At 38.0% G+C, this 24,203-nt stretch overlaps 1 protein-coding gene across 3 annotated transcripts in view; it reads left to right on the plus strand.

Annotated features, from left to right (window-relative positions):
* Positions 1–23,478, plus strand: part of MFSD6 (major facilitator superfamily domain containing 6) — an 87,096-nt gene extending 63,618 nt beyond the window's left edge. For 2 of the 3 annotated variants that reach the window (XM_007965652.3, XM_007965653.3), the window contains exons 4-7: positions 9,978–10,139; positions 11,090–11,188; positions 18,558–18,838; positions 21,187–23,478. In XM_007965652.3, the coding sequence (XP_007963843.1) occupies positions 9,978–10,139; positions 11,090–11,188; positions 18,558–18,838; positions 21,187–21,390 (746 nt within the window). In that variant the 3' untranslated portion in view covers positions 21,391–23,478. Of the gene's footprint in view, positions 1–9,977; positions 10,140–11,089; positions 11,189–18,557; positions 18,839–21,003; positions 21,029–21,186 lie in introns of all 3 variants that reach the window. The other variant, XM_007965655.3, reaches the window with a different exon arrangement.
* Positions 23,479–24,203: the final 725 nt, after the last annotated feature.

The following is a 24,203-nucleotide window of genomic DNA, read 5'->3' on the forward strand; positions in this document are numbered from 1 at the left end:
CAAAATCAAAATCACTTGCCTTTGTTTGACCCATGCCCACCCCATGGAAAACAGTGGATTATTCATGTGGAATAAATCCTGCATCACAGGAATACATTTCTGACTGAAGAGGTTTGTATTGCTAGTTTGGATTTGTCTGCCTTTACAAGGCTTGTCCAAATGGCTTTCAAGTCCCTGTGCTTAAAGGAGACTCTATTTAGGATGCAGTAAGGCAGGACATGATTACAACAAAACACTGAATGATTTCATTATAGGACAAGCCCACTGTCATAATCTATAGCCCTTAATTCCTTGACTAGAAATGTTACCTGTTAATTGCCAAAGACCTAGTCTGGGGAAGGGGAAGGCTGGGGAATGGGATATTGTCTGTCATCATTGGGCATCTTGACTGAAAAATCAGCACTTCTGTTTTTTGATTCCCAGCCAGAACCATACAAGAGGGTCTTCCTTAAAAATAATAATAATAATAATAATAATAAGCAAAGTCTGTCTCTTTATCCTACCACCCTTGCTTTATACCCAAAACACCATGAGAATTAGTGCTATCTAGTGGGTAGCTGAAAGGGAGGAGACAAAAATGTGCCTCATTCTATAGCCCCCACTACCCAGCCCTTCCTCTTTGGGGTTGCATGTAACTGCTGGTGGAGGATTCCTTGTTATCTTCAGTCTTGGAGTTTCTTGATTGTCCTCTCAGGCCATGTTGGTAATAATTAGCAGATGGGTTTGTGAAGAAACAAATTTCCTCTTCCCCAGGCCTATAGGAAGGAGGCTATTCAGGCCTTTATTTGGGGATCAAGGTAAGGACAGTATCCAGCGGGATGCTGTTTGGAATTGTGAGGTTATTTCTTTCCCATGATCTTTCTCATGTTCAGTAAATATTCTCTTGCAGCCATATCTTTTTAGCAATTCAGCTACCATTTGCAGCAAACATGTTATTCAGTAGGCAACTGGTAATACCATATAAAGAAGCAGAAACCATATTTCCTCTCTATAAGAAATCTGCAGTGTATTTAAAAAAGAGACAGTGAGTCTAAGTGCTTAAAAGCATTGCTGGATGGTGGTGGTGGTGAATAGTTTATATTTATTTCTCAAGATCTCATTTTAAAAACCCATAGGAATTTTCTCCTTTTATTGTGTACAAAGAACAATTAAACATTCATGATTTTGATCAAGAATATAAATATTTGATTAAAATAAAGCCCAAACTTGTTATTCTCCTTCCTGTATGGGTATTGGTTGCAAATCCTTGCAAAACTCAGAGATGAGTGTTAGTGTTAGTTCTGAGCAAGAATCAGAATTACCCTTGCTATTAAAATGTATTTGAGGAGAGTAAAGCTCTCCTAGGGGCTGCTATAACTGAAGAGGTCCTTTTGAGTTACTTGAATTAATGACTCCAGCACTGAGGAGTGAAAACGAGGTCTGGGTCAGCTCTCTCTGTGTAGGATGCTCTATCAGTGGGAGCCGGGTTAAGATTTTGATGAAAGATGGTTTTTTAATGTCATCAGGGGGACTTGAGCTGACATTTATAAAGTGTTATTCTGTTTGTCTTATTTAGCATGCTTATTCAGCCAAATAAGAACCATGCTTTCAGCATGGGCTGAAACCCTGTCTCTACAAAATATTTAAAAATCAGCTGGGCATGGTGGTGTGCACCTGTGGTTCCAGCTACTGGGGAGGCTCAGGTGGAAGGATTGCCTGAGCCCAAAAGGTTGAAGCTGCAGTGACCTGTGATTGCAGCACTGCATTCCACCCTGGGCAACACAGTGAGACCCTGTCTCAAAACAACAACAAACAAAGCACATTTTCCTCCTTCTATGCTCTGGAAGAGCATGGGGAAGAAATACCAGTTTTATTTTCTAACTTAGTTTAAACCCTTGAACTTAAAGACCATGCTTATACTTTTTCAGTTCTCCAAAGAGATGTACGTATAGGAAGACACACTATTAATGCTTGTTTAATTCATTTTTCAGCCCCCTGTGTCATGTACTACAGTTAGTAGCTTATAATTTTTAAATCTTTTGAATAATATAAGAAATTCTGTCTCAAAAACTTATAAATATCTGAAGAAAATTTGAAAATTAAATTTAAAGCTGAACCTTCAGTATGATAGCTCTTCCTAGGATGACATCTTGCCATCCATAACACATCTGTAAAAACATCCATGTATTTTAATTAGTACTTATACCCTCATCTCACTCTATAGGTTAGCTGAGGCAGATGATCAAAATATGCAATAATCCGGAAACCATAAAGTGCTAAGGCTTGAATTAGACTATCTGGATTTGAATTCTAGCTCCCCTACCTATAGGCTCTGTGTCTTTGGGCAAAATGCTTAATCTCTCTGAGCCACAGACTCTTGAGTTATAGGAGAGGTTGACATGAGTATTAAATACACTAATCCATGCAAAGTATGTAGCACAGTACCTGACCCACAGTTAGCTTCTGATAAATGTTAGAAAGCACTCAATAACAAAAAAGTAAAATAAATTATAAATATAGATCAGGATCAGAGAAAATATCATTTAGAAGATTCTATTCTAAGGAGTTAAACTGCAATTATGCATTAAATCCTAACCATGAATTAAGATGAAGCCTAATGACCAAAGCGTAAGGGAAACATGACTAGTCAGTGCACACTGTTAATAAAGTTATCTTTGGGGAAGGTAAGTGAAATTTTTATTGGCTGATAGAAAAGCAGTTCTCATGTGTGGCTTCAGGTGGGAAAACACTGGGCGTGTAGTCTAATGTTGCCAAGTCCTAACATTAAATTTCCTCGGTTTTGGGTGGTAGCCTCCTAAAACCTGCTTAAAGGTATGCCAAAGGCATAATGCCAGCACGTAAAATTCACAAGGGCCCCCAGAACATTGTTGCATCAGTTATAGACTTTTTCTTTTTAAGTAACTCATGTATTTTTTTAAGTTTGCAAGCTAGAGCTTATAGAAGAGATCTATCTTATTTCCTCTGTCCACTTTTACTTATATATGGGATTTGGAAGTTTTCTCCAACCCTACCCAGGGTACCTTTTATCCATAAATGCTTTCTTTGTCATATCCCAGCATGCAGACCACTGCCTACCCTGTTTCAGTTCAATGTCCTTTTGTTCAGCTGCTGTTACATGTCAGCCCTCTGCTGGGTGCTGGATATGTCTGTTCTCAAGGAGCTTAATCTGCTTCCCCTTTAGATAAATCCTGCCCCCTTTCACCTGCCAGACTATAAGCTCCTTGGTGGCTAGGGACATTATTTTGCATATTGTCAAATATTCAAAGCCTAGCAGGGTATCTGGCACATAATATAGATGCTCAGTAAATACTGTTGAATGCATAAAGGGGATTCTTACAGTCCTGTACATCGATAGGTGTGGGAATGTTGGCTTTTAACACAAATTGTTGCATGTCTTATATAAAGTCTCTTTCGTGCAGCACACAGAAGATCCATGCTGCTGCTGCTGCTGCTGCTAAGTCCGTTGCTCTTTGTAGGATCCTCTGCCATTTGCTAAGTCCATTGCTCTTTGTAGGATCCTCTGCCATTTGTGGAAGGTCCATTGCTGATAGTAGCCCTAACTCTGACAGAGAGACTGGCTTGCTATTCACCATCTCTGTTTCCTTTTCTTTGTGGACTTGCAGCTAGACTCTATTTCCCAGCCTCCCTTGCAGTTAGGTATGACCATGTGGTTAATTCTGGCCAGCAGAATAAAAGCAGAAGGATAGCACATGGGAATAAAAGAGGGAAGAATAAAAGAGGGAAGGATAGCACATGGGAAATTGTATGGGTCAGGTTTAGAAGTGTGTCACTCCCTCCTCTGTCGGCTGGATATTGATACCTAGGGTAAGCAGGCATTGCAGATGGCAGATTCTCTGCAACCTGGATCCCTGAGTGACTATGGAGCAGAGCTGCTACTACTCCTGTCTCCTGTTCATTGAACTTTGTGTGAGCAAGAAAAGAAAAACATTTAATGTGTGAAACCACTAAGATTTCCAATATAGACTTTTTCTTTTATTGCCTGCCCAATGGAGGCCTTTCCTTAGGAAGAATAGTCTCTTACTGATTTTCACCAAGTTGATCTTTCAGAAGCTTTTTTTAAAATCCCAGAACCAATTGCAATGCATACTTTGGTCTATTCGTGGAAAAGGTTTGTCACAAGTGATTCTGTGTGCCAGTGCTAAAGGGATAGTTATGTTTTGTTCAGTAAGCTTAAGTCAGTGGCAGAAGCAAGAAAAAAAAAAAAATCCCAGTTCCCTAGTACTGTGTCAATTCTCACTCCTCCCAGCCACTATAATGTGATTTCCCCAAGCCAAGCAACATTTTACAAAGAGCAGCTGTCTCCTTAAGAAGAAAGGACTTTTTTCCTGTTCATACATGCCATTTATTTCAGTAGAGCATTCTTGTGGGCCAAGACTGAACAATTTTGAAACGCGTGTTGTAGAATCAGATACCAGTGTTGAGTGTTATAAGGTAAAGACTTATTTGGGACATTTAAAAAACAATAAATGATATGTCAGCTCTTCAGAAAGGGTGGAGAAGAGTTATTAAGAATATCATCTTTTAAACTGGTAGCTTGTGGGCCATGTTTGATAGTAACAACAAAATCTCTCAAAGTATTCAGTTACATTTACTATAGAATACTTCTAATAATTGTTCTGAGAGCATATAGTATAATATTTAAGCACCCAGGCTCTGAACTTAGACACCTTGGGTTCAAATCCTATTCAACAACTCTGTTGTCTGTGTGACTCTGGACAAGCCATCTAATATCTCTGTGTCTTGGTTTCCTTTATGGAAAATGAAGAAAAAATAGTACTGTACCCATTGGAGGAATAGATTCAATATCTGTGTAAAACAGCACAATTCCTTGTAGAGTAAGCTGATGTGATAATATTAACGAAAACAGAGCTGGGCACAGTGGCTCACACCTGTAATCCCAGCACTTTGGGAGGCTGAGGCAGGCAGTTCACGAGGTCAAGAGATCGAGACCATCCTGGCCAACATGGTGAAACCCTGTCTCTACTAAGGGTACAAAAATTAGCTGGGCGTGGCAGCACACACCTGTAGTCCTAGCTTCTCGGGAGGCTGAGGCAGGAGAATCGCTTGAACACGGGAGAAAGAGGATGCAGTGAGCCGAGATCATGCCATTGCACTCCAGCCTGGGCAACAAGAGTGAAACTCCATCTCAAAAAAAAAAAAAAAAATTAATGAAAACAATGAATGTTACTCCTAATTATTTTTAATGATTCTAGGTTATTCAAATGTAATGTATCCCAAAGAAAAGTCTTGGCAGTAAGTAGGTAGTGTGGATATATCTCTTGATTTTCATTGTGCCTCAAAGTCAATCCTGGGGGATCCCAGTAAAGGTAAGAAAGGACTGAGAAACTGAGTTTGTGTGGACTACTTGGTCTCTGAGAGTCATTCATTCTCAATCAATATATTTAAGCACCTGTTATGTGAGTTGGTATTGGATTGCCACTGAAGGCTCACTGGTTTTATGACAAGTAGCCATGGAAGGGTTAACACATATTGCAAGGAGAGTCAGCTCCTGTGCCCTTGTTACTGTTGTCAGTCAAAATAGCTTTTATTTTGACTGTTTGATCTACCACCTCAGTTATCTCACACTTAAAAAGGTTTAAAAATTTGTTACTCTAGTGTAAACACATTTACCCATGCCACTGAGTAAATGTGCTTATTTCATCACCTAAAGAATAATCATTTGCTGCTTTTTCACAGTTCTCTAATAACTAAGAAAGTAGAAGCATTTTTATTTTCCTAGTTTATAATATCTTTCATCCGCTCTACTTTATAGGAATGTTGTTTTTGGTAGCACAATTCCTAAGACTTCCTAAATCTTGTCTTACAAATATGGGAAATTGTGGAGGGTTTTCAAGTTTCTAGGTTGCTTTTTTTTGTTGTTATTTTAAAACTAGAGAATCAGAATACAACTGTCGTAAAAACATTGGCAAGAATTTCAGATTATTAAGATTAGTAGAAAGTTGCATGTTCCAGTTTATGAACAAGAACTGCAACTCCACAACTGTCTTTTGTATACACAGATGATGTTCTAATTCAGTCCCTTCTTATGGATTGCTAAGTTTTGCCGGTTTCCTATCTAAGAAATGAAATGAATTTAATTGGTTCTTCCACTTATACGATATCTTAAAGTAAGTTATTTTAGGGAAATCAATTTTAATCCTATATCCTCCCTGGAAAATGTCAGAGCATACAAGCAGAGTGGCTTTCATTCTTCTGCTTTTAGTATCAGAAATTTTGTTTTTGTGCTTTACTATTTTTTCCTTCAGTTAATGCCCGAGTTAAAGAATGTAATTCCCAATTATCTAATCAGTCTCAAAAGCAATATAGAAACTAGAAGTCTAACTGTAGAAAATCTTTTACAACTACCACTTAATACTAGTCAGTAAATTCTAAGAATAGTTTAAAAGCATCCTGACTTAAGTCATCCCACTGGAAAATGATTTAATTATCTTAGAACACTCAAAGTTTTAGAAAATGATTAGAATTTCTGAGAGAGGGGAAAAAAGAGACAAACCCTATTGTTGGAAGAGTTTGTGTGTGCCCAAGCCTTCACACTTAAAAGAATAACTGCTAGAATTGTTGTTTTTTTTTTTTTTAATCTAGAATTATACTAAATATATTTTAACGTTTTGGTTGCTTGTAAATCCTACAATTGATTGCTTAGACATACACATAACAATAGGTTTGGCATCAGCATTGAAGTTAACCTACTACCATATGATGTGGTTTCAGGTCTTCAGTAATTCATCTTTAAGAAATGATTTCCAAATCTATGTTGGATTTTGCTATTGAATCTAATTAATTTTGAATAAATTAATTTTATTTATTGGAATATTTTTTAGTTTTTCCTCTAGTGTGGTTAATGAAAAAAAATCTGCATATCTGAAAAGAAATGGACTTAGAATCATCTTTAATAATAGAAATGACAATACTTAAAATTATTCCCATTGTGTACTATGGTATAAATACTCATAATTAAGACTATCCAGGCATTATTCAATTTTGAGAAAGCTGGCATTATGTAGGGTATTGCAATTGTTTTGCCGGATAAAGCAAACACATTATTTGACTTTTTAGGAAATTAATTGTGTATGCTACTGCTAATCATCTAGTCCATCTTAGTAGTTAAAAAAAAAAAAAAAGCCTGGTTAAAATGATGACTGAAACATATATAAAACCTAAGAAAGTTATTTTAATGTTTCTCAGTCAGCTGTGAGGCATACAATCTAATGTGCCCAGTAAAAACAGTGTTTATTCCATTATGGACCGACTTAAGTAGTATCATCCCTGATCATTTTTTTATTGTATGCCGGACATTGTGAATGGTACCTGGTTGGGTGTTGGCTATTTCTGTCTTCCTATAAATGTTCTCGAGCTTTGTTCTGGGACACAGCTAAGTTACTTGGAAATAGTGTGATCCTTTTGGGTCTTGCTTTTAAGATTACGTAGATGAGACAAGAGCAGTGTTTAGTCTAGGGCTAATTATTTCATAATACTAACAAAAGACTTTGTTCAGACTACTCTACCAGTCCTAAGAATCATGAGTTGTTCCAGTTTGGCTGGTGGGAAGAAGTGTTCCCCACCTTGTGTGGGTTCTGGGTATTGTTCTCTGAAATGGTTTTGGGTAGTTCTTTCCCTCACTCTGGCTAGCGTCTGCACATGTTTTGCTGATCGGTACTCTGCTGAATACATTAGGGGAGCCCTCTGTAGATCTCTGGAGTTTTCTCCCTATGATGCTGTCTCCTCTCTGGCATTCTGCCCTGGAACTCTAGCCACCTTGGCTCCCTAGACTCTTGGCTATAGTCTTCAACTTGGCAGTTCTCTTTTTTGCCCTGCACATTTCAGACTCTCATCAGTCAGTAAACTAAAGCTTTTTATTTGCTTCCCATCTCTCAGGGATCACTGTCCTTGTTGCTGATGTCCCTTGGGAACCACTGCCTCATATATTTTGTCCAGTTTTTTAGTTACTTGAGGAAGGAGAATAAATTTAGTCCCTGTTATTCCATTCTGGTCAGAGGCAGACTACTGTCAGATCAAATTTTAAAAGAATTTTGATCTTTTAGTTTAATTTTCCAAAATATGAGTTAAGAGTCTCTTATGATATTATCTCCAAATGAGACGATTTCTCAGGGAATAATCTAGATGGAACCAGATGATTTCTTAATCCCATCTAGCTATAAAACCTGTTGTGACAATATCTGGTTTTTACATTTAAAGCAGTGTCTTAATGAAGATTTTAATTCAGACAGTGCAGTTACTGCATAATAATGACCATTTTTCCACCTGTTATCTCCATCTTCCTGTCATTCCAGTAAATGGTGAAGATATAAAACTGGTAATGGGATATGGTAAATTGTTTCTGCACTCATTTTTTTTTTTTTATTGAACTATATACTAAAAAGCATGGCTGGGTGCAGTGGCTCACTAATCCCAGGACTTTGAGAGGCTGAGGCAGGCAGATCATGAGGTCAAGAGATCGAGACCAAACTGGCCAACGTGGTGAAACCCTGTCTCTACTAAAAATACAAAAATTAGCTGGGCATGATGGTGGGCACTTGCAGTCCCAGCTACTCGGGAGGCTGAGGCAGGAGGATCACTTGAACCTAGGAAGCAGAGGTTGCAGTGAGCTGAGATTGCACCACTGCACTCCAGCCTGGTGACAGAGCAATACTCCGTCTCAAACAAAACAAAACAAAATATAAAAGTTGTTATATCCTTTGAATCATTAACCCCACTTGTTTGGAATTATAGCCAATGTAAATAATCCAAGGTATATAAAAAGCAATGTTAATCATGATTATAATGGAGAAAAGTAGAAATAATCCTAATGTCAAAGTAGGTGCCCTAGATGGGATGAATGCCCAGAATATATGAAGAGCTCCTACAACTCAATAACAAAAACCAACCCAACTAAAAAGTAGACAAAGGACTTGAATAAACATTTCTTCAAAGAAGATACGGATAGCCAATAAACACCTAAAAGGTGCTTGACATCACTAGCTATTAGGGGAAAGCAAATTGACAACATGAGAAATTGCTTCACATTCATTATGATTGCTATTTTAAAAAAATTATATATATATATATATATATGTTCTGGCAAGGAGGTGGAGAAATTGGATCTCTCATACATTTCAGGTGGGAATGTAAAATGGTACAGCTACTGTGGAAAAAAGGTAGTTCCTCAAAGTGTTAAACATATAGTGACCATATCACCCAACAATTGCATTTCTAGTTATATACTTAAAAGAATTTTTTTTGAGACAGAATCTTGCTCTGTTGCCAGGCTGGAGGGCAGTGGCGTGATCTTGACTCACTGCAACCTCTGCCTCCTGGATTCAAGCAATTCCACTGCCTCAGCCTCCTGACTAGCTGGGACTACAGGTAGAGACGGGGTTTCACCATGTTGGCCAGGATGGTCTCGATCTCCTGACCTCATGATCCGCCCACCTCAGCCTCCCAAAGTGCTGGGATTAAAGGTGTGAGCCACTGCACCCAGCCACTCAAAAGAATTTAAATCAAGGACTCAGATACTTGCATACCAGGTTGATAGCAGCATTATTCACAGTAGCAGAAGGAAACAACCCAAATGTCTATCCACAGATGAAAAGATGAACAAAATGAATGGGAGTCACATTCATGAGACAGAAAGTAGAATGGTGGTTGTCAGGGGATGGGACAGGGGGTGAGTGTAAGTTGTGGTTTAATGGGCACAGAATTTTTGTTTGTGGTAGTGAAAAAGTTCTGGAGATGGATGATGGTGACAGCTGTACTTGTGAGTGTACTCAGTGCCACTGAACCGTACATTTAAAAATGTAAAAATGGTAAATTTTTAATGTATATTTTACCACAACAAATCTTAAAAATAGGTGCCTAGTTAAATAATTCACATTTCAAAACAGAGTAGCCTAAGAAATGCTAACCAACCAATCCCTCCTGCTCTTCTTCCTCTCCAGGAGTGACACACGCAGCCATCTGGGCAGCATGCATTTCTTACCTCAGTGCAGCTGTTCCCCCTGAGCTGAGGACATCTGCTCAGGGCATCCTGCAGGGCCTTCACCTGGGTTTGGGAAGAGGCTGTGGTGCCATGATTGGAGGCGTGTTAGTCAATTATTTTGGTAAGAATGGCTTTCTCCCGTTTTTTTCTTTTCTATAATTAAAACATAATTTTTTTCCAGCAATACATCAATAAACAATCCAATTATTACTGAAGATTGCCCAAAGCTAAATTCCAGTATTTATAATCTCTTTCTAGATTTCATGGTAGTCATAATTGTAAAGCAGCATGCTTATGTTGTTAAGCTGATTTGAGCCAGCCTGTAACTGTCCACACTTCTCTGGACAATCAGCTTAATGAGATGCTACAGAGATCCCTCAAAGGAGCCAAACAAATGAATTAGCATGAGTGCTTTTAGTCTAAAATAAGGTACCTTAAACCTGCTGATAATAATCCTAAAGGAAATAAAAGTCATCATTGTTACTCCATTAGGAGATTGTGAACCAGAAGAATCTAACCATATGCTGGCTTTGGTAATGCTACTACATTTATGATAATAAAATCTGTCTGTCTTGTCATATCTTTCTTATTAGAAACATAGGAGCTGAAATAGGAATGAGATTATTCTGCTCCAGGAATCTTAACTGCTCAGTCATCTATTAATATATAAGGTGGGCCCCAGGAAATGTGTGCATTTATAGCATTATTTGAGCACTGCTGTTCCAACTACAGATTAATAGCGCTGTTAGTTAATAATTGGGTAAATGGTCTTTTCATATGAAGAGGAGAGCACCATTGAATCGTATGAGTCATGATGAAAGGTACTGAGAAATAATCCTATATAAATGCAGTTTTATAATCGATCGATGGCAGATCCAGTATCAGCCCTGGGTCTCTTGACACGTACCCAGCCCTGTGTTTTTCCATTATGTGGAGCTAATAGCCAAACCCTTTTCTCTGGTTTGTCCCAAGCTGTGCTTCCTTTGCTTTGATCTTTAGAAAATTGACGTAGATGAGCGCTATCTGCATTTCTTGGAATTACTCTATAGAGAGTGCTGTTTGTTTTTATAGGGGCTGCTGCAACCTTCCGAGGAATCGGCATGGCCTGCTTGGTGATCCTACTGCTCTTTGCCCTGATCCAGTGGCTGGCAGTGCCAGATGAGGAAGAAGGTAATTATTTCCATTCTTTCTTAATATTCCTAACAGTTCAGGCCATGGGAAATCAACACATGCCCCCAGAGAAGCCTAGAAGTGGTACAGAATGTATAACAGGCCTACTTGGCTCGATTTTCTGAGTGGCGTATCGATGAATTCATGTGGACCTTTGTTAAAGAGATCCACCTACTACATAGAAAAAGTATTGTTTTAAGTAGCTTGGGGTTTTCTTGTTTTTTTGTTGTTGTTGTTTTTTGTTTTTTTGTTTTTTTTTTTTTATAGTGCAAGGTCCTAGGGAAGTATTAGTTTTCAGTTTCTCTGGTATTCTAAAGGTATGTCAAATGTAAGTCAAATACATATAAGGCTATACAGTCATTTTGCTACTAGGGATAGGGAGTGAGTGGTAATATTCTCTATGCCTTAACTTCATTTGTTTAAAAAAAAAAAAAAAAAAAGTCGAGACCTGAAATCTGACGGTTTCTCTGAACCAGGGATGGCCTGTATTAAGATTGTTCTACAAAAAGGAGGTTATATCAAATATTAATGTGTAGATGAGAATGAGCTGACTGAACTTTTTATGAAAAAGGTCAACCAGGAGGATGAAAATATTCTTGCTCAACTTTTTCGCCCCAGAACAGGGCTCATCTTCTTTGGGTGTCCTATCCTTTGGGAGCATTAGCCTCAGGCCCTGAAATGCTTCTGTGAAGAGAAAAACTTGCTTGTTACAGAAGCTTCAGAGAGAGATTTTAATCTCAATGAGTTACTTAGAAAGACCAATACTTTTTTTTCTTACTTTTGTTCTTTTATAATCCTAAGTGGATTCTCTCTGTTACACAGCCTCAGTCCATGCCTCCTGTAAAAGACCAATAAAAATAGCTATCATGGCTCTCCCAAAGTTATAAGATGTAGTTAAAGTTGTATTTTGAGAAAAATTTATGGACTTGAATATCTTCGCTATTAATCACAAAAAAATTAAAATCATTAAACATTCAATGTAAGAAACATAAAAATAAGCAATCAAATTTTAACTCATCTTTGATTAGTGAGAATATGGTACTGGGTTAGTTTTTAAAACACTTGTGTTCTGGAGAGAGTGTTATCAGGAAAATGGCGGATAGGAGGCAGGACTAGGTTGCAGCTCCCACTCAGATGGACAGAGTAGCATGTGGAGACTTGCATCATGCTTTTGCTCCAGAACTACTGCAGGAATATACCAGGAAAGCTGAGAGAATACACAGACCCTCTGAAGGAAGCGGATTGTTCCTGCAGGACCTGGGAGACAGGCCAAATATTGGGCTGGTATCCAGTTGAGGGACCTGAATGAAGATGGTTCACATCACAGGACTCTATGCAGACAGCCCCAGTACCAGCCCGGAGCCTGGTAGCCCTGTTGGGTGGCTAGATCCAGAAGAGAAATGACAATCACTACAGCTTGACTGTCAGGAAGCTACATCCCTCAGAAAACGGGGAGAGTACTACATCAAAGGAACACCCTGTGGGAAAAAAGAATCTGAACAGCAGCCTTCAGTGCCAGCTCTTCCCTCTGCCATAGCCTACGGGAAGGAACCAGAAAAACAATTCTGGTAATAATGACAAAACAAGGTTCTTTAACCTGCCTCACCAAAATCACACTAGCTCACCAGCAATAGATCCAAACCAAGAAGAAATCCCTGATTTCCCTGAAAAAGAATTTAGAAGATCCATTATTAAGCTAATCAAGGAGGCATCAGAGAAAGGTGAAGTCCAATTTAAGGAAATTGAAAAAAATGATACAAGAAATGAGTGGAGAAATCTTCAGTGAGATAGCATAAATAAAAAACAATTACAACTTCAGGAAATAAAGAACACACTTAGACAAATGCAAAATGTTCTGGAAAGTCTCAGCAATAGAATTGAAGAAGCAGAAGAAAGAACTTCAGAGCTCAAAGACGAGGTTTTTGAATTAATCCAACAAAGACAAAGAAAAATTTTAAAAAAATGAACAAAGCCTCAAAGAAGTTTAGGATTATGTTAAATAAACAAACCTAAGAATAATTGGAGTTACTGAAGAAAAAGAGAAATCTGAAAGTTTGGAAAACCCATTTGGGGGAATAATCAAGGAAAACTTGCTAGAAACCTAGACATCCAAATACAAGAATCCCAAAGAACACCTCAGAAATTCAGCACAGAGATCATCACCTAGGCACATTGTCATTAGTTTATCTAAAGTCAAGAGGAAGGAAAGAATCTTAAGAGCTGTGAGGCAAAAGCACAAGATAACCTATAAAGGAAAACCTATCGGATTAACAGCAGATTTCTCAGCAGAAACCCTACAAGCTAGAAGGGATTGGGGCCCTATGTTCAGCCTCTTTAAACAAAACAATTACCAGTCAAAAATTTTGTATCCAGTGAAACTAAGCTTCATAAATAAAGGAAAGATACAGTCTTTTTCAGACAAACAAATGCTGAGATAATTTGCCACTATCAAGCCAGCACTCTAAGAACTACTAAACCAGAACTACAAGCATTTGCCACCACCAAGCCAGCACTACAAGAGCTAAAAGGAGCTCTAAATCTTGAAACAAATCCTGGAAACACATCCAAACAGAACCTCTTTAAAGCATAAATCTCACAGGACCTATAAAACAAAATACAATTTAAAAAAAAAAGGTATACAGTCAACTAATAACACAATGATTGGAATAGTACCTCACATTTCAATACTAACGTTGAATGTAAATGGCTTAAATGCTCCACTTAAAAGATACAGAATTGCAGAACGGATAAGAATTCACCAGCCAACTATCTGCTGCCTTCAAGAGACTCGCCTAACACATAAGGATGCATAAATTTAAGGTAAAGGGGTGGAAAAAGACATTCCATGCAAATGGACACCAAAAGCAAGCAGGAGTAGCTATTCTTATATCAGACAAAGCAAACATTAAAGCAACAGCAGTTAAAAAAGACAAAGGGTGACATTATATAATGATAAAAGGCCTTGCCCAACAGGAAAATTTCACAATCCTCAATATATATACACCTAACACTGGAGCTCCCAAATTTATAAAACAATTACTACTAGATCTAAGTAATGAGATATACAGCAACACAATAATAGTGGGAGATGTCAGTACTCCACTGACAGCACTAGACAGGTCATCAAGACAAAGTCAACAAAGAAACAATGGATTTAAACTATATCCTAGAACAAATGAACTTAACAGATATTTACAGAACATTCTACCCAACAACTGCAGAATATACATTCTATTCATCAGTGCATGGAACTTTCTCCAAGATGTATGATAGGCCACAAAACAAGTCTCAATAAATTTAAGAAAATTGAAATTATATAAAGTATTATCTCAGACCACAGTGGAAAAAAACTAGAAACCAACTCCAAAAGGAACCTTCAAAGCCATGCAAATACATGGAAATTAAATAACTTCCTGAATGATCATTGGGTCAACAACAAAATCAAGATGGAAATTTAAAATTCTTTGAACTGGCTGGGCACGGTGGCTCACGCCTATAATCCCAGTACTTTGGGAGGCCAAGTCAGGTGGATCACGAGGTCAGGAGATTGAGATCATCCTGGCTAACACAGTGAAACTCTGTCTCTACTAAAAATACAAAAAATTAGTCGGGCGTGGTGGCGGGTGCCTGTAATCCCAGCTACTCGGGAGGCTGAGGCAGGAGAATGGTAAGAACCTGGGAGGCAGAGCTTGCAGTGAGCCGAGATCACACCACTGCACTCCAGCCTAGGCAACAGAGCAAGACTCCATCTCAAAAATAAAATGAAATAAAATAAAATAAAAATAAAAAATAAAATTTTTTGAACTGAACAATAATAGTGACACAACCTATCAAAACCTCTGGGATACAGCAAAGACAATGATAAGGGGAAAGGTCATAGCCTTAAATGCCTACATCAAAAAGTATGAAAGAACACAAGTAGACAATCTAACGTCACACTTCAAGGAACTAGAGAAACAAGAACAAACCAAACCCAGCAGAAGAAAGGAAATAACCAAGATGAGACAAGAACTAAACGAAATTGAAAGAAAAAAATACAAAAAATAAATGAAAGAAAAAGCTGGTTGAAAAGATAGAATTGATATATCATTAAGATTAACCAAGAAAAGAAAAGAGAAAATCCAAATAAGCTCAATTAGAAACAAAACAGGAAATATTACAACTGATACCACAGAAATACAAAAGATCCTTCAAGGCTACTATTAACACCTTTACATGCATAAACTGGAAAACATAGAGGAGATAAGTTCCTTGAAAGATACAACCCTCCTAGCTTAAATCAGGAAGAATTAGAAACCCTGAACAGACAACTAAGTAGTGAGACTAAAACAGTAATAAAAAAAATTGCCAACAAAAAGTCCAGGACCAGATGGATTCACAGCTGAATTCTATCAGGCATTCAAAGAAGAATTGGTACCAATTCTATTGACACTATTCCACAAGATAGAGAAAGAGGGAATCCTCCCTAAAACCTTCCATGAAGCCAGTATCACCCTAATACCAAAACCAGGAAAGGACATAACAAAAAAAGAAAACTACAGACCAATATCCCTGATGAACATCAGTGCAAAAATCCTTAACAAAATACTAGTTAATCGAATCCAACAGCATGTCAAAAAGATAATCCACCATGATCAAGTGGGTTTCATACCAGGGATGCAGGAATGGTTTAACATATGCAAGTCAATAAATGTCTTTCACCACATAAACAGAATTAAAAACAAAAATCACATGATCATCTCAGTAGATGCAGAAAAAGCATTTGATGAAATCCAGCATCCCTTTATGATTAAAACCCTCAGCAAAATCAACATACAAGAAACATACCACAATGAAATAAAAGCCATTTGTGATAAACCCACAGCCAACATAATACTGAACGGGGAAAAGTTGGAAGCATTCCCTCTGAAAATTGGAACAAGACAAGGATGCCCACTCCCACCACTTCTATTCAACATAGTACATAGTCCTAGCCAGAGCAATCAGACAAGAGAAGGAAATAAAGGGCATCCAAATCAGTAAAGAGGAGTCAAACTGTCGCTGTTTGCTGATGATAAGACTGTATACCTAGAAAACCCTGAAGTCCTCCTAAAAGGCCTTAGAACTGATAAATGAATTCAGCAATATTTCGGGATACAAAATTAATGTACACAAATCAGTAGCTCTGCTATATACCAACAGTGACTAAGATAAGAATCAAATCAAGAACCCAACTCCTTTTAAAATAGCTGCAAAAAATAAAGTATTTAGGAATATACCTAACCAAGGAGGTGAAAGACCTCTACAAGGAAAACTATAAAACACTGCTGAAAGAAATCATACATGACATAAACAAATGGAAATACATCCCATGTTTATGGATGGGTAGAATCAATATTGTGAAAATAACCATACTGCCAAAAGCAATCTACAAATTCAATGCAATTCCCATCAAAATACCATCATTCTTCACAGAACTAGAAAAAAAAATCCTAAAATTCATATGGAGCCAAAAAATAGCCTGCATAGCTAAAGTGAGACTAAGCAAAAAGAACAAATTGGGAGGCATCACACTACCTGATTTCAAACTATACTATAAGGCCATAGTCACCAAAACAGCATGGTACTGGTATAAAAATAGGCCCATGGACCAATGAAACAGAATAGAGAACCCAGAAATAAAGCCAAATACTCACAGCCAATTGATATTTGACAAAGCAAACAAAAACATAAAGTGGGGAAAGGACACGCTATTCAACAAATGGTGCTGGGATAATTGGCAAGCAACATGTAGGAGAATGAAACTGGATTCTCATCTCTCACCTTATAAAAAAATCAACTCAAGATGGATCAAGGACTTAAATGTAAGACCTGAAACTAAAAATTCTAGAAGATAACATCAGAAAACCCCTTCTAGACATTCGCTTAGGCAGAGATTTCATGACCAAGAACCCAAAAGCAAATGCAACAAAAACAAAGATAAATAGATAGGACTTAATTAAACTAAAAAGCTTTTGCACAGCCAAAGGAACAGTCAGCAGAGTAAATAGACAACCCACAGAGTGGGAGCAAATCTTCAGTCTATGCATCCAACAAAGGACTAATATCCAGAATCTACAAGGAACTCAAAACAAATTAGCAAGAAAAAAAAAAATCAAAAAGTGGACTAAGAACATGCATAAACAATTCTCAAGCGAAGATACACAAATGGCCAACAAACAAGAAAAAATGGTCAACATCAGTAGTGATTAGGGAAATGCAAATCAAAACCACAATGTGATACCACCTTACTCCCACAAGAATGGCCATTATCAAATGATCAAAAAATAATCGATGTTGGTGTGGATGTGGTGAAAAGGAAACACTTCTACACTGCTAGCAGGAATGTAAACTGTACAAACACTATGGAAAACAGTATGGAGTCTCCTGAAGAACTGAAAGTAGAACTACTATTTGATCCAGCAATCCCACTACTGGGTATTTACCCAGAGGAAAAGAAGTCATTATATGACAAAGATACTTGCACATGCATGTTTATAGCAGCACAATTCACAATTGCAAAAATGCAGAACCAACCCAAATGCCCAGCAATCAATGAATGGGTAAAGAAACATACATACATATATATACACGAACATATATATACACACACACACACACACACAATGGAATACTACTCAGCCATAAAAAGGAATGAACTAATGGCATTCACAGCAACCTGGATGGGATTGGAGACCATATTATAAGTCAAGTAACTCAGGAATAGAAAACCAAACATCGTATATTTTCACTGATAAGTGGGAGCTAAGCTGTGAGGATGCAAAGGCATGAGAATGATATGATGGACTTTGGGGACACAGGGGAAAGGGTGGGAAGGGGGTGAGGGATACAAGACTACTAATTGGGTTCATTGTATACTGCTTGGGTGATGGCTGCACCAAAATCTCACAAATCACCATTAGAGAACTTATGTAACCAACTACTACCTGTTCCCCAAAAAACCTATGGGAATAAAAATTTTTTTAAAAAATAACTATCATGTGGCTTTTCCTGTTTTGATGCCTGTCTTTTAATCATAATCCTGTAAATGGGCCTAAGGCAACACTCATTATAACCTATGCCCCACTGATGTTCTAAGTTAAATGAAAAATAGATTTCTTAAGTATATATGTTAATGTCTATTAAGCCCTATAAAGAGACCCAAAGATAAACATCACGTTCATTGATTCAGTACTTGCACCGAGTAATGAAGTCATTGGTAACCAGCAATTTATTAATATTACCAAGCACTCTGGAATGGGCATATGGGATTCTTGGTTTATTTATTTTTACCTTTGTTCAAACATGTACAAAATGCTGAAAAATAGTTTAAACATTATTTTCTCTCCAGACAAGACAATGTTGGCAGAAAGAATTCCTGTTCCCTCTAGTCCTGTTCCTATAGCAACCATCGACTTGGTACAGCAACAGACAGAAGATGTCATGCCACGCATTGAGCCCAGACTTCCACCCAAGAAAACTAAGCACCAGGAAGAACAGGAAGATGTGAATAAACCAGCCTGGGGAGTCAGCTCTTCTCCCTGGGTGACCTTTGTCTATGCACTCTACCAAATTAAAGAGATGATGCAACTCACAAGAGACAACCGTGCTTCTGAGATACAGCCTTTACAGGTACAGTTCCTTTGCTGGGCTAGCAGTATTACCTGTCACTCAAGATACCTTAACTGGGCTCAGTTGTTTTAATTACTCACTTCTCATTCAACAAGATTTATTGAAAGTCTGGTGGGGGAAATAAACATGCAAACAATTTCAGTACTCTGTGAACACTGAGTTAAAGACGGTGTATACAAGGTCCCATAGAGAGAATGTTCTGCCTTATGGAGTTCAGGAACACTTCAGATGATATGATTCTTTCACTTCTTGAAAGAAAGAAAATAAATAAATCCATTCTTTCATTGTATATTTGTTTTACATTTCAGTATTGACGGTTGCCAGTTGAAAGGAGAATACATGGTTCATGCCTTCAGGAACCATATTTATTAATCTCTGTAATTCCAAAATTCTAGTGAGGGGCATTATATATTACTATTATAGGACCACAGTAAATATGTATTGAATTAACTGAGCCACTGTGTGGGTATGATAGGACACCTCACTCAGTGGAATTATGGCTGTGCAAGTGGCCTCACCTGAAAAATAAGTCTAAAAGTGTGATTTTTCTTGTCCCCAGAGGAGTGATCTTTCCTGAGTAGTTAAATCATGTTGATAGAAGTGTGGATAACTGTACAGGTGTATCTCGACTTTGGAAAATGAGTGTAACTTCTATAAATCATTTAGCCAAAGAAATAGACCCAGTTCCTCCATTTTATAATAATCACTCCCTTTTACTTGATAAGTCATGTCAACTCTGTCTGGAGTAGCTTCAGAGGACACATAAAAAATAAAGGGGAAAGATTTAAAAATAAGGGTAATTTGAGTAATTACCCTTTCAGAAAATTTGTTGAACTAATTAATCTTAACTTTGTAAGCTAACATAACATCTTTGTGAAATTTTAACCAAATCTGGTCCTTTACTGATAGCCATATGCATTGCCAGTCCACACATGATCCTATTTGTTAATTTATTAAGATAATAAACTCATATCATTCCTCTGCTCAGTCAAGAACCAGACATTTGTGGTGGGAGAAGCATATACAGGATTTTAATACCTTAAAGCAAGAAGATGAAACAGGAGAAAGGATGATTTTAATATCTGCTGCTTGAGTAGCAATATTTTCATTACTTTGTGTACTCATCCTCATTTTCACAGAAGCCACATTAAATTTTTAATGTGGCTTTTTTTTCTGGTATGTTAGGATTAATCAATTTTTTTTCTGGGCTGGGCATGGTGGCTCACGCCTGTAATCCCAGCACTTTGGGAGGCCAAGGTGGGTGGATCACAAGGTCAGGAGATAGAGACCAGCCTGGCCAAGATGGTGAAACCCTGTCTCTACTAAAAATACAAGAATTAGCTGGGCATGGTGGCGGGTGCCTGTAATCGCAGCTACTCCGGAAGGCTGAGGCAGAGAATTGCTTGAACCCGGGAGGCGGAGGTTCCAGTGAGCCAAGATCACGCCACTGCACTTCAGCCTAGGCGACAGAGCGAGACTCCTTCTCAAAATAATAAATAAATAAATAAATAAAAATTTTCTGGTATGTTAGGATTAATAAAAACTGGCAGGTATGCTATAGTTATTCCTAGAAGTCATTATACTAAGTTTCTTTTTCTTACATTGTAGAACCACAGAAATGAACATTTCTGTTGGGTACTCAGCTAAAAAGTGATAGGTACTAATTTGGGGGAGAATCTATTTAAATTTTTTTCTTATTTGTACAACCAATATGGCATTTATGGAAATTGCTGCTGGTGATGTTATACTCATGGTTATTTACAGTTGGTTACACAAGTGCTTGTTTACATTCACTTTTTTATGTGGATGTTCTGTCTTAGTATCTAACTTTTGGTGCACATTTTGAAATACCAAATATACATCAGGACTCTTAATTACAGGACATTCTCTCCCAGCTCTGCCTCCAAGGATGAGGATGAGAACCCCTTATGTCCTTCCTGTTAGACAAAGTGTCTTCTGGCTCTTGGATTCTGTGGTCTTAGCAAGCGAGTTTCAGTTATTCCATAGTGCTTGCCCAGCGACTTGCCACATGGCCGGGGGGCTCAGCAAATATTTGCTGATGTAAACTGTTTACCAAGTACTAACAGACATTTTGGTAGTAATGTTCCTTTTTCCACAAGACACGTCTGCTTATAGTGTTTGTGTTTTTCATGCGGCTCTGGCAGTTGCACATAGGAAAGGAGATGAAAGGTAAGACATTCTATCCTTATTCCTCTATTACTTGGTCCCTGAAATGGGCACTTCCGGATGATCTCCCCATGTTTCCTATCTTACTTAAAAGTATATATAAAAAGTTGGATTTATTTGCTGTCACTGATCATGGGGCATCTCCTGTTTTCTACCTCCAGGGGACCAATGAGAACAGGGAAAATTCTCCTGCTGGTAGAGCCCAGCCTGTCCCATGTGAAACTCACTCTGACCCATGTAGAAACCTGCCATCCCCTGACGCAGCAGCATCTCAGACACAGACCAGCCCTGCTCACCCCAATGTGGACCCGCGCACAGAGCAGAGTGAAGAGCAACAGGCTCAGCTGGCCGCAGGAGGACACTGAGGGCATCCTGCTCATCTCACACCCTGCATGGAATCAGGCTCCTCAGCCAGGACACAGGGCAAGGCCCCCCAGCCAGGATACGCCTTCCCTGGAGGAGCACAGCACTGCATATGCTTCTAAATATCTAAACTCATTAACATGGAAACACACACACAGGAGCTACAGTACATATTGGCAGGAAAAGGTAAACTTTCGTAATCCCCTTGGAATTACAAAAGGGAAATGGAGTTCAGTGAGGACTTTCAGTTCTTTGCTTGGTTAGGTTAAGGATGATAGAATTTCTCTGCCAGTGCAGTAAGAGTTGAAACCAGCAGTTACACTAAGTAAGTGAAGGGAGTTAAAGTGTTTTGAGGTGAATGTGGATATAATTTCCCTCTTCTGATTATTTATTCTTATTATTTGGTTCTTAATACAAACTGGGAAGAGATAGAATTCATCTATACTTTCTTTTTTCTTGAAGAGAACCATTTAAAAAATTACAAGATGTATTTAAAAAGTAACCAGATAAAAGTTAGTAGCACATGTGCTTTTGTTAAAAATAAAGTTAAAAGTTAAAGTTAAAAAATGAAGTTAAAAGTTTCATCAGAAACTTTACATATCTTTAGCAAATATATTTTTATATGTGTATGGTATATAATGGAAATAATTCTTTGAGCAACAGAAGCTATTATTGACTACTGCAAGCTAAGCTGAGCTTAAAAATGCCTTTTGTTTTAAACGGGCTTTGAGGCAAAAAACAGAAACGGGGGATTATTTCAAATCAACCAACCAACTCAGTATCCTGTGGCTTGATAGACAAGAGTTTACTACATATATTGATAATGTAAATAGCCTGTCTTGCTATTTACTATCTTATAGTGATTCAGGCTCTAATTAGCTGAGGGAATGAAACACACACAAAAATCACTGAATTCCTAAGAGTTCCATTCAATAAGCAGTACTATTTACAAATCACAGTATAAGATTTAAGTGCCTGGGGAAGGGATACAATTTTTAGAAATTACATATTGGGTCAGTTTTGTTTTGTTTTTGGTGAGGAAAAGGTGGTAAATAGGAAACCATGAATGGGAAGGATGGCAATAAGTAGCAACTGTACTTTCCAATGACTAAAGAAAGAAAATCTCAGTATATTCCTTCTCATGAAGACACAGTCAGACACTGGACAATGTAACGTATGCAACTGCAAACGTTACAGCTGCAGCCAGAACAATGGCTGCGTGGATCACATGTAAAGCTTGCCGTTCAAAATCAAAGCAGAGGTTAACAGGAAACCTGGGGGGAGTATGGAAAAGGGAACACTGCTTTAGCTGACTAAAGGTGAATTATATAATTTATAATAGCTGTGGATGAGCACAGGCGAGAGAGGAAAGGAAAGAACAGTTAGAAATGAGCAACTCACCTTACCCTGTTTAGACAGGATCAATTGTAAAGTGAGGGCTTCTCCATGACACCATAGTTCTGCCCAGTACTGCATTTGGGATAAGAAATTCTACACTTGGATGTCTAGCTTCACCACACAGCTTAAAAATAAAATAACTGAAATAGAATTCAGCAAATAGTTATTTTTTGCACTTGAACTGAAACGTACTGTACTGTAAATTATGACTCATTTTAAGTGACCTTTAAAATCAGATGTATTTATTATGCTTGTGTAATTATAGAAATAAATGGGTGACAGGCTGAACCTCACCTATGAATGTACAGTATGTGGATTTGTGAAACTGACTGTAGGAAGTCAAAAACTTATACTGTATCTTGTGTTTACAGTTCTGATTTATTCCTTTGAAAAGCCTGCTGTTTTGGAAATGCACAGTTGACATGTTGAAATATAAATAAATACCATTTTTAAATGTTTCTTAAGTGATAAAGATGTGACCAAACAAAAGTCCTTTACTCTGTAATCAATGAGACCAAATTCAACATGCTTTTATTATGGAACATTTACTGTGACAGCAGAATCTATAATGCAGTCATTCCCAGCCTTGTCAGCTGACACCTTCATGGGTTTGTGGACTTTGTGACTTTTTCTTCCTGTCCCCAAAGTGCCATATGCTACCTTAAAAAATATTAAAGTGAATTCAAATTAAATTTTGATTTGAGATTTTGTAACCCCTCTTGAGATCCCTCAGCACACGCAGGGGTGTCACAGAGCTCAGGCTGGTAATCACTGCCTTAATGACTTACTTCCTACTCTTTCTCCTATGGTTGTAGAAACAGTAAATTACCCAAGTTCTGAGCTTGTGTGGATCCAAAGTGGCTAATTGCTAATTATTACACTAGTCCTCAAGTCTTAGGAATAGATTATAATACATACATTGTCCAGCAGGCAGTAAACCTCATGAAAAGCGTTAAGGAATTCACAGGAAGAGCAACGCTGCTTTACTGGCTTATTAATCTTGCCATGGGTCACATGAAGTGGATAGTTGGCTAATAGCTTCCCTCTAATTGGCAATTCCTTCCAGTACTGCTGAGGTACTGAGACCATTACTTAGGCAATATTGCTCTCCACTAATTTGGAGTTAAGCAGGGAATCTAGGAAAAGGGAACCACATCCGTGGATATTGGGTGCTTGTAGTGTGCTGAGATTATCATTTTGCCCTTAACAAAAACTGGAAGTGTTCCTATCACTATCCTCATTTTAAACAAGAGAATTCTGAAGCTAACAGTTTAAGTTATGAGATCAAAGTCACAAAGCCAAGATTCAAACTCAAATCTTCCTAATGTCAAAGCCCTAGTCCGCTAAGCACCTTGCCCCACCCCAGGAGGCAGGGAGGCCATTCCCTGCATCTGTTGTGGCAGAGGAAGCCATAAAG

Source organism: Chlorocebus sabaeus, chromosome 10 (genome assembly GCF_047675955.1).
Source record: "Chlorocebus sabaeus isolate Y175 chromosome 10, mChlSab1.0.hap1, whole genome shotgun sequence".
Classification (NCBI taxonomy): domain Eukaryota; kingdom Metazoa; phylum Chordata; class Mammalia; order Primates; family Cercopithecidae; genus Chlorocebus; species Chlorocebus sabaeus.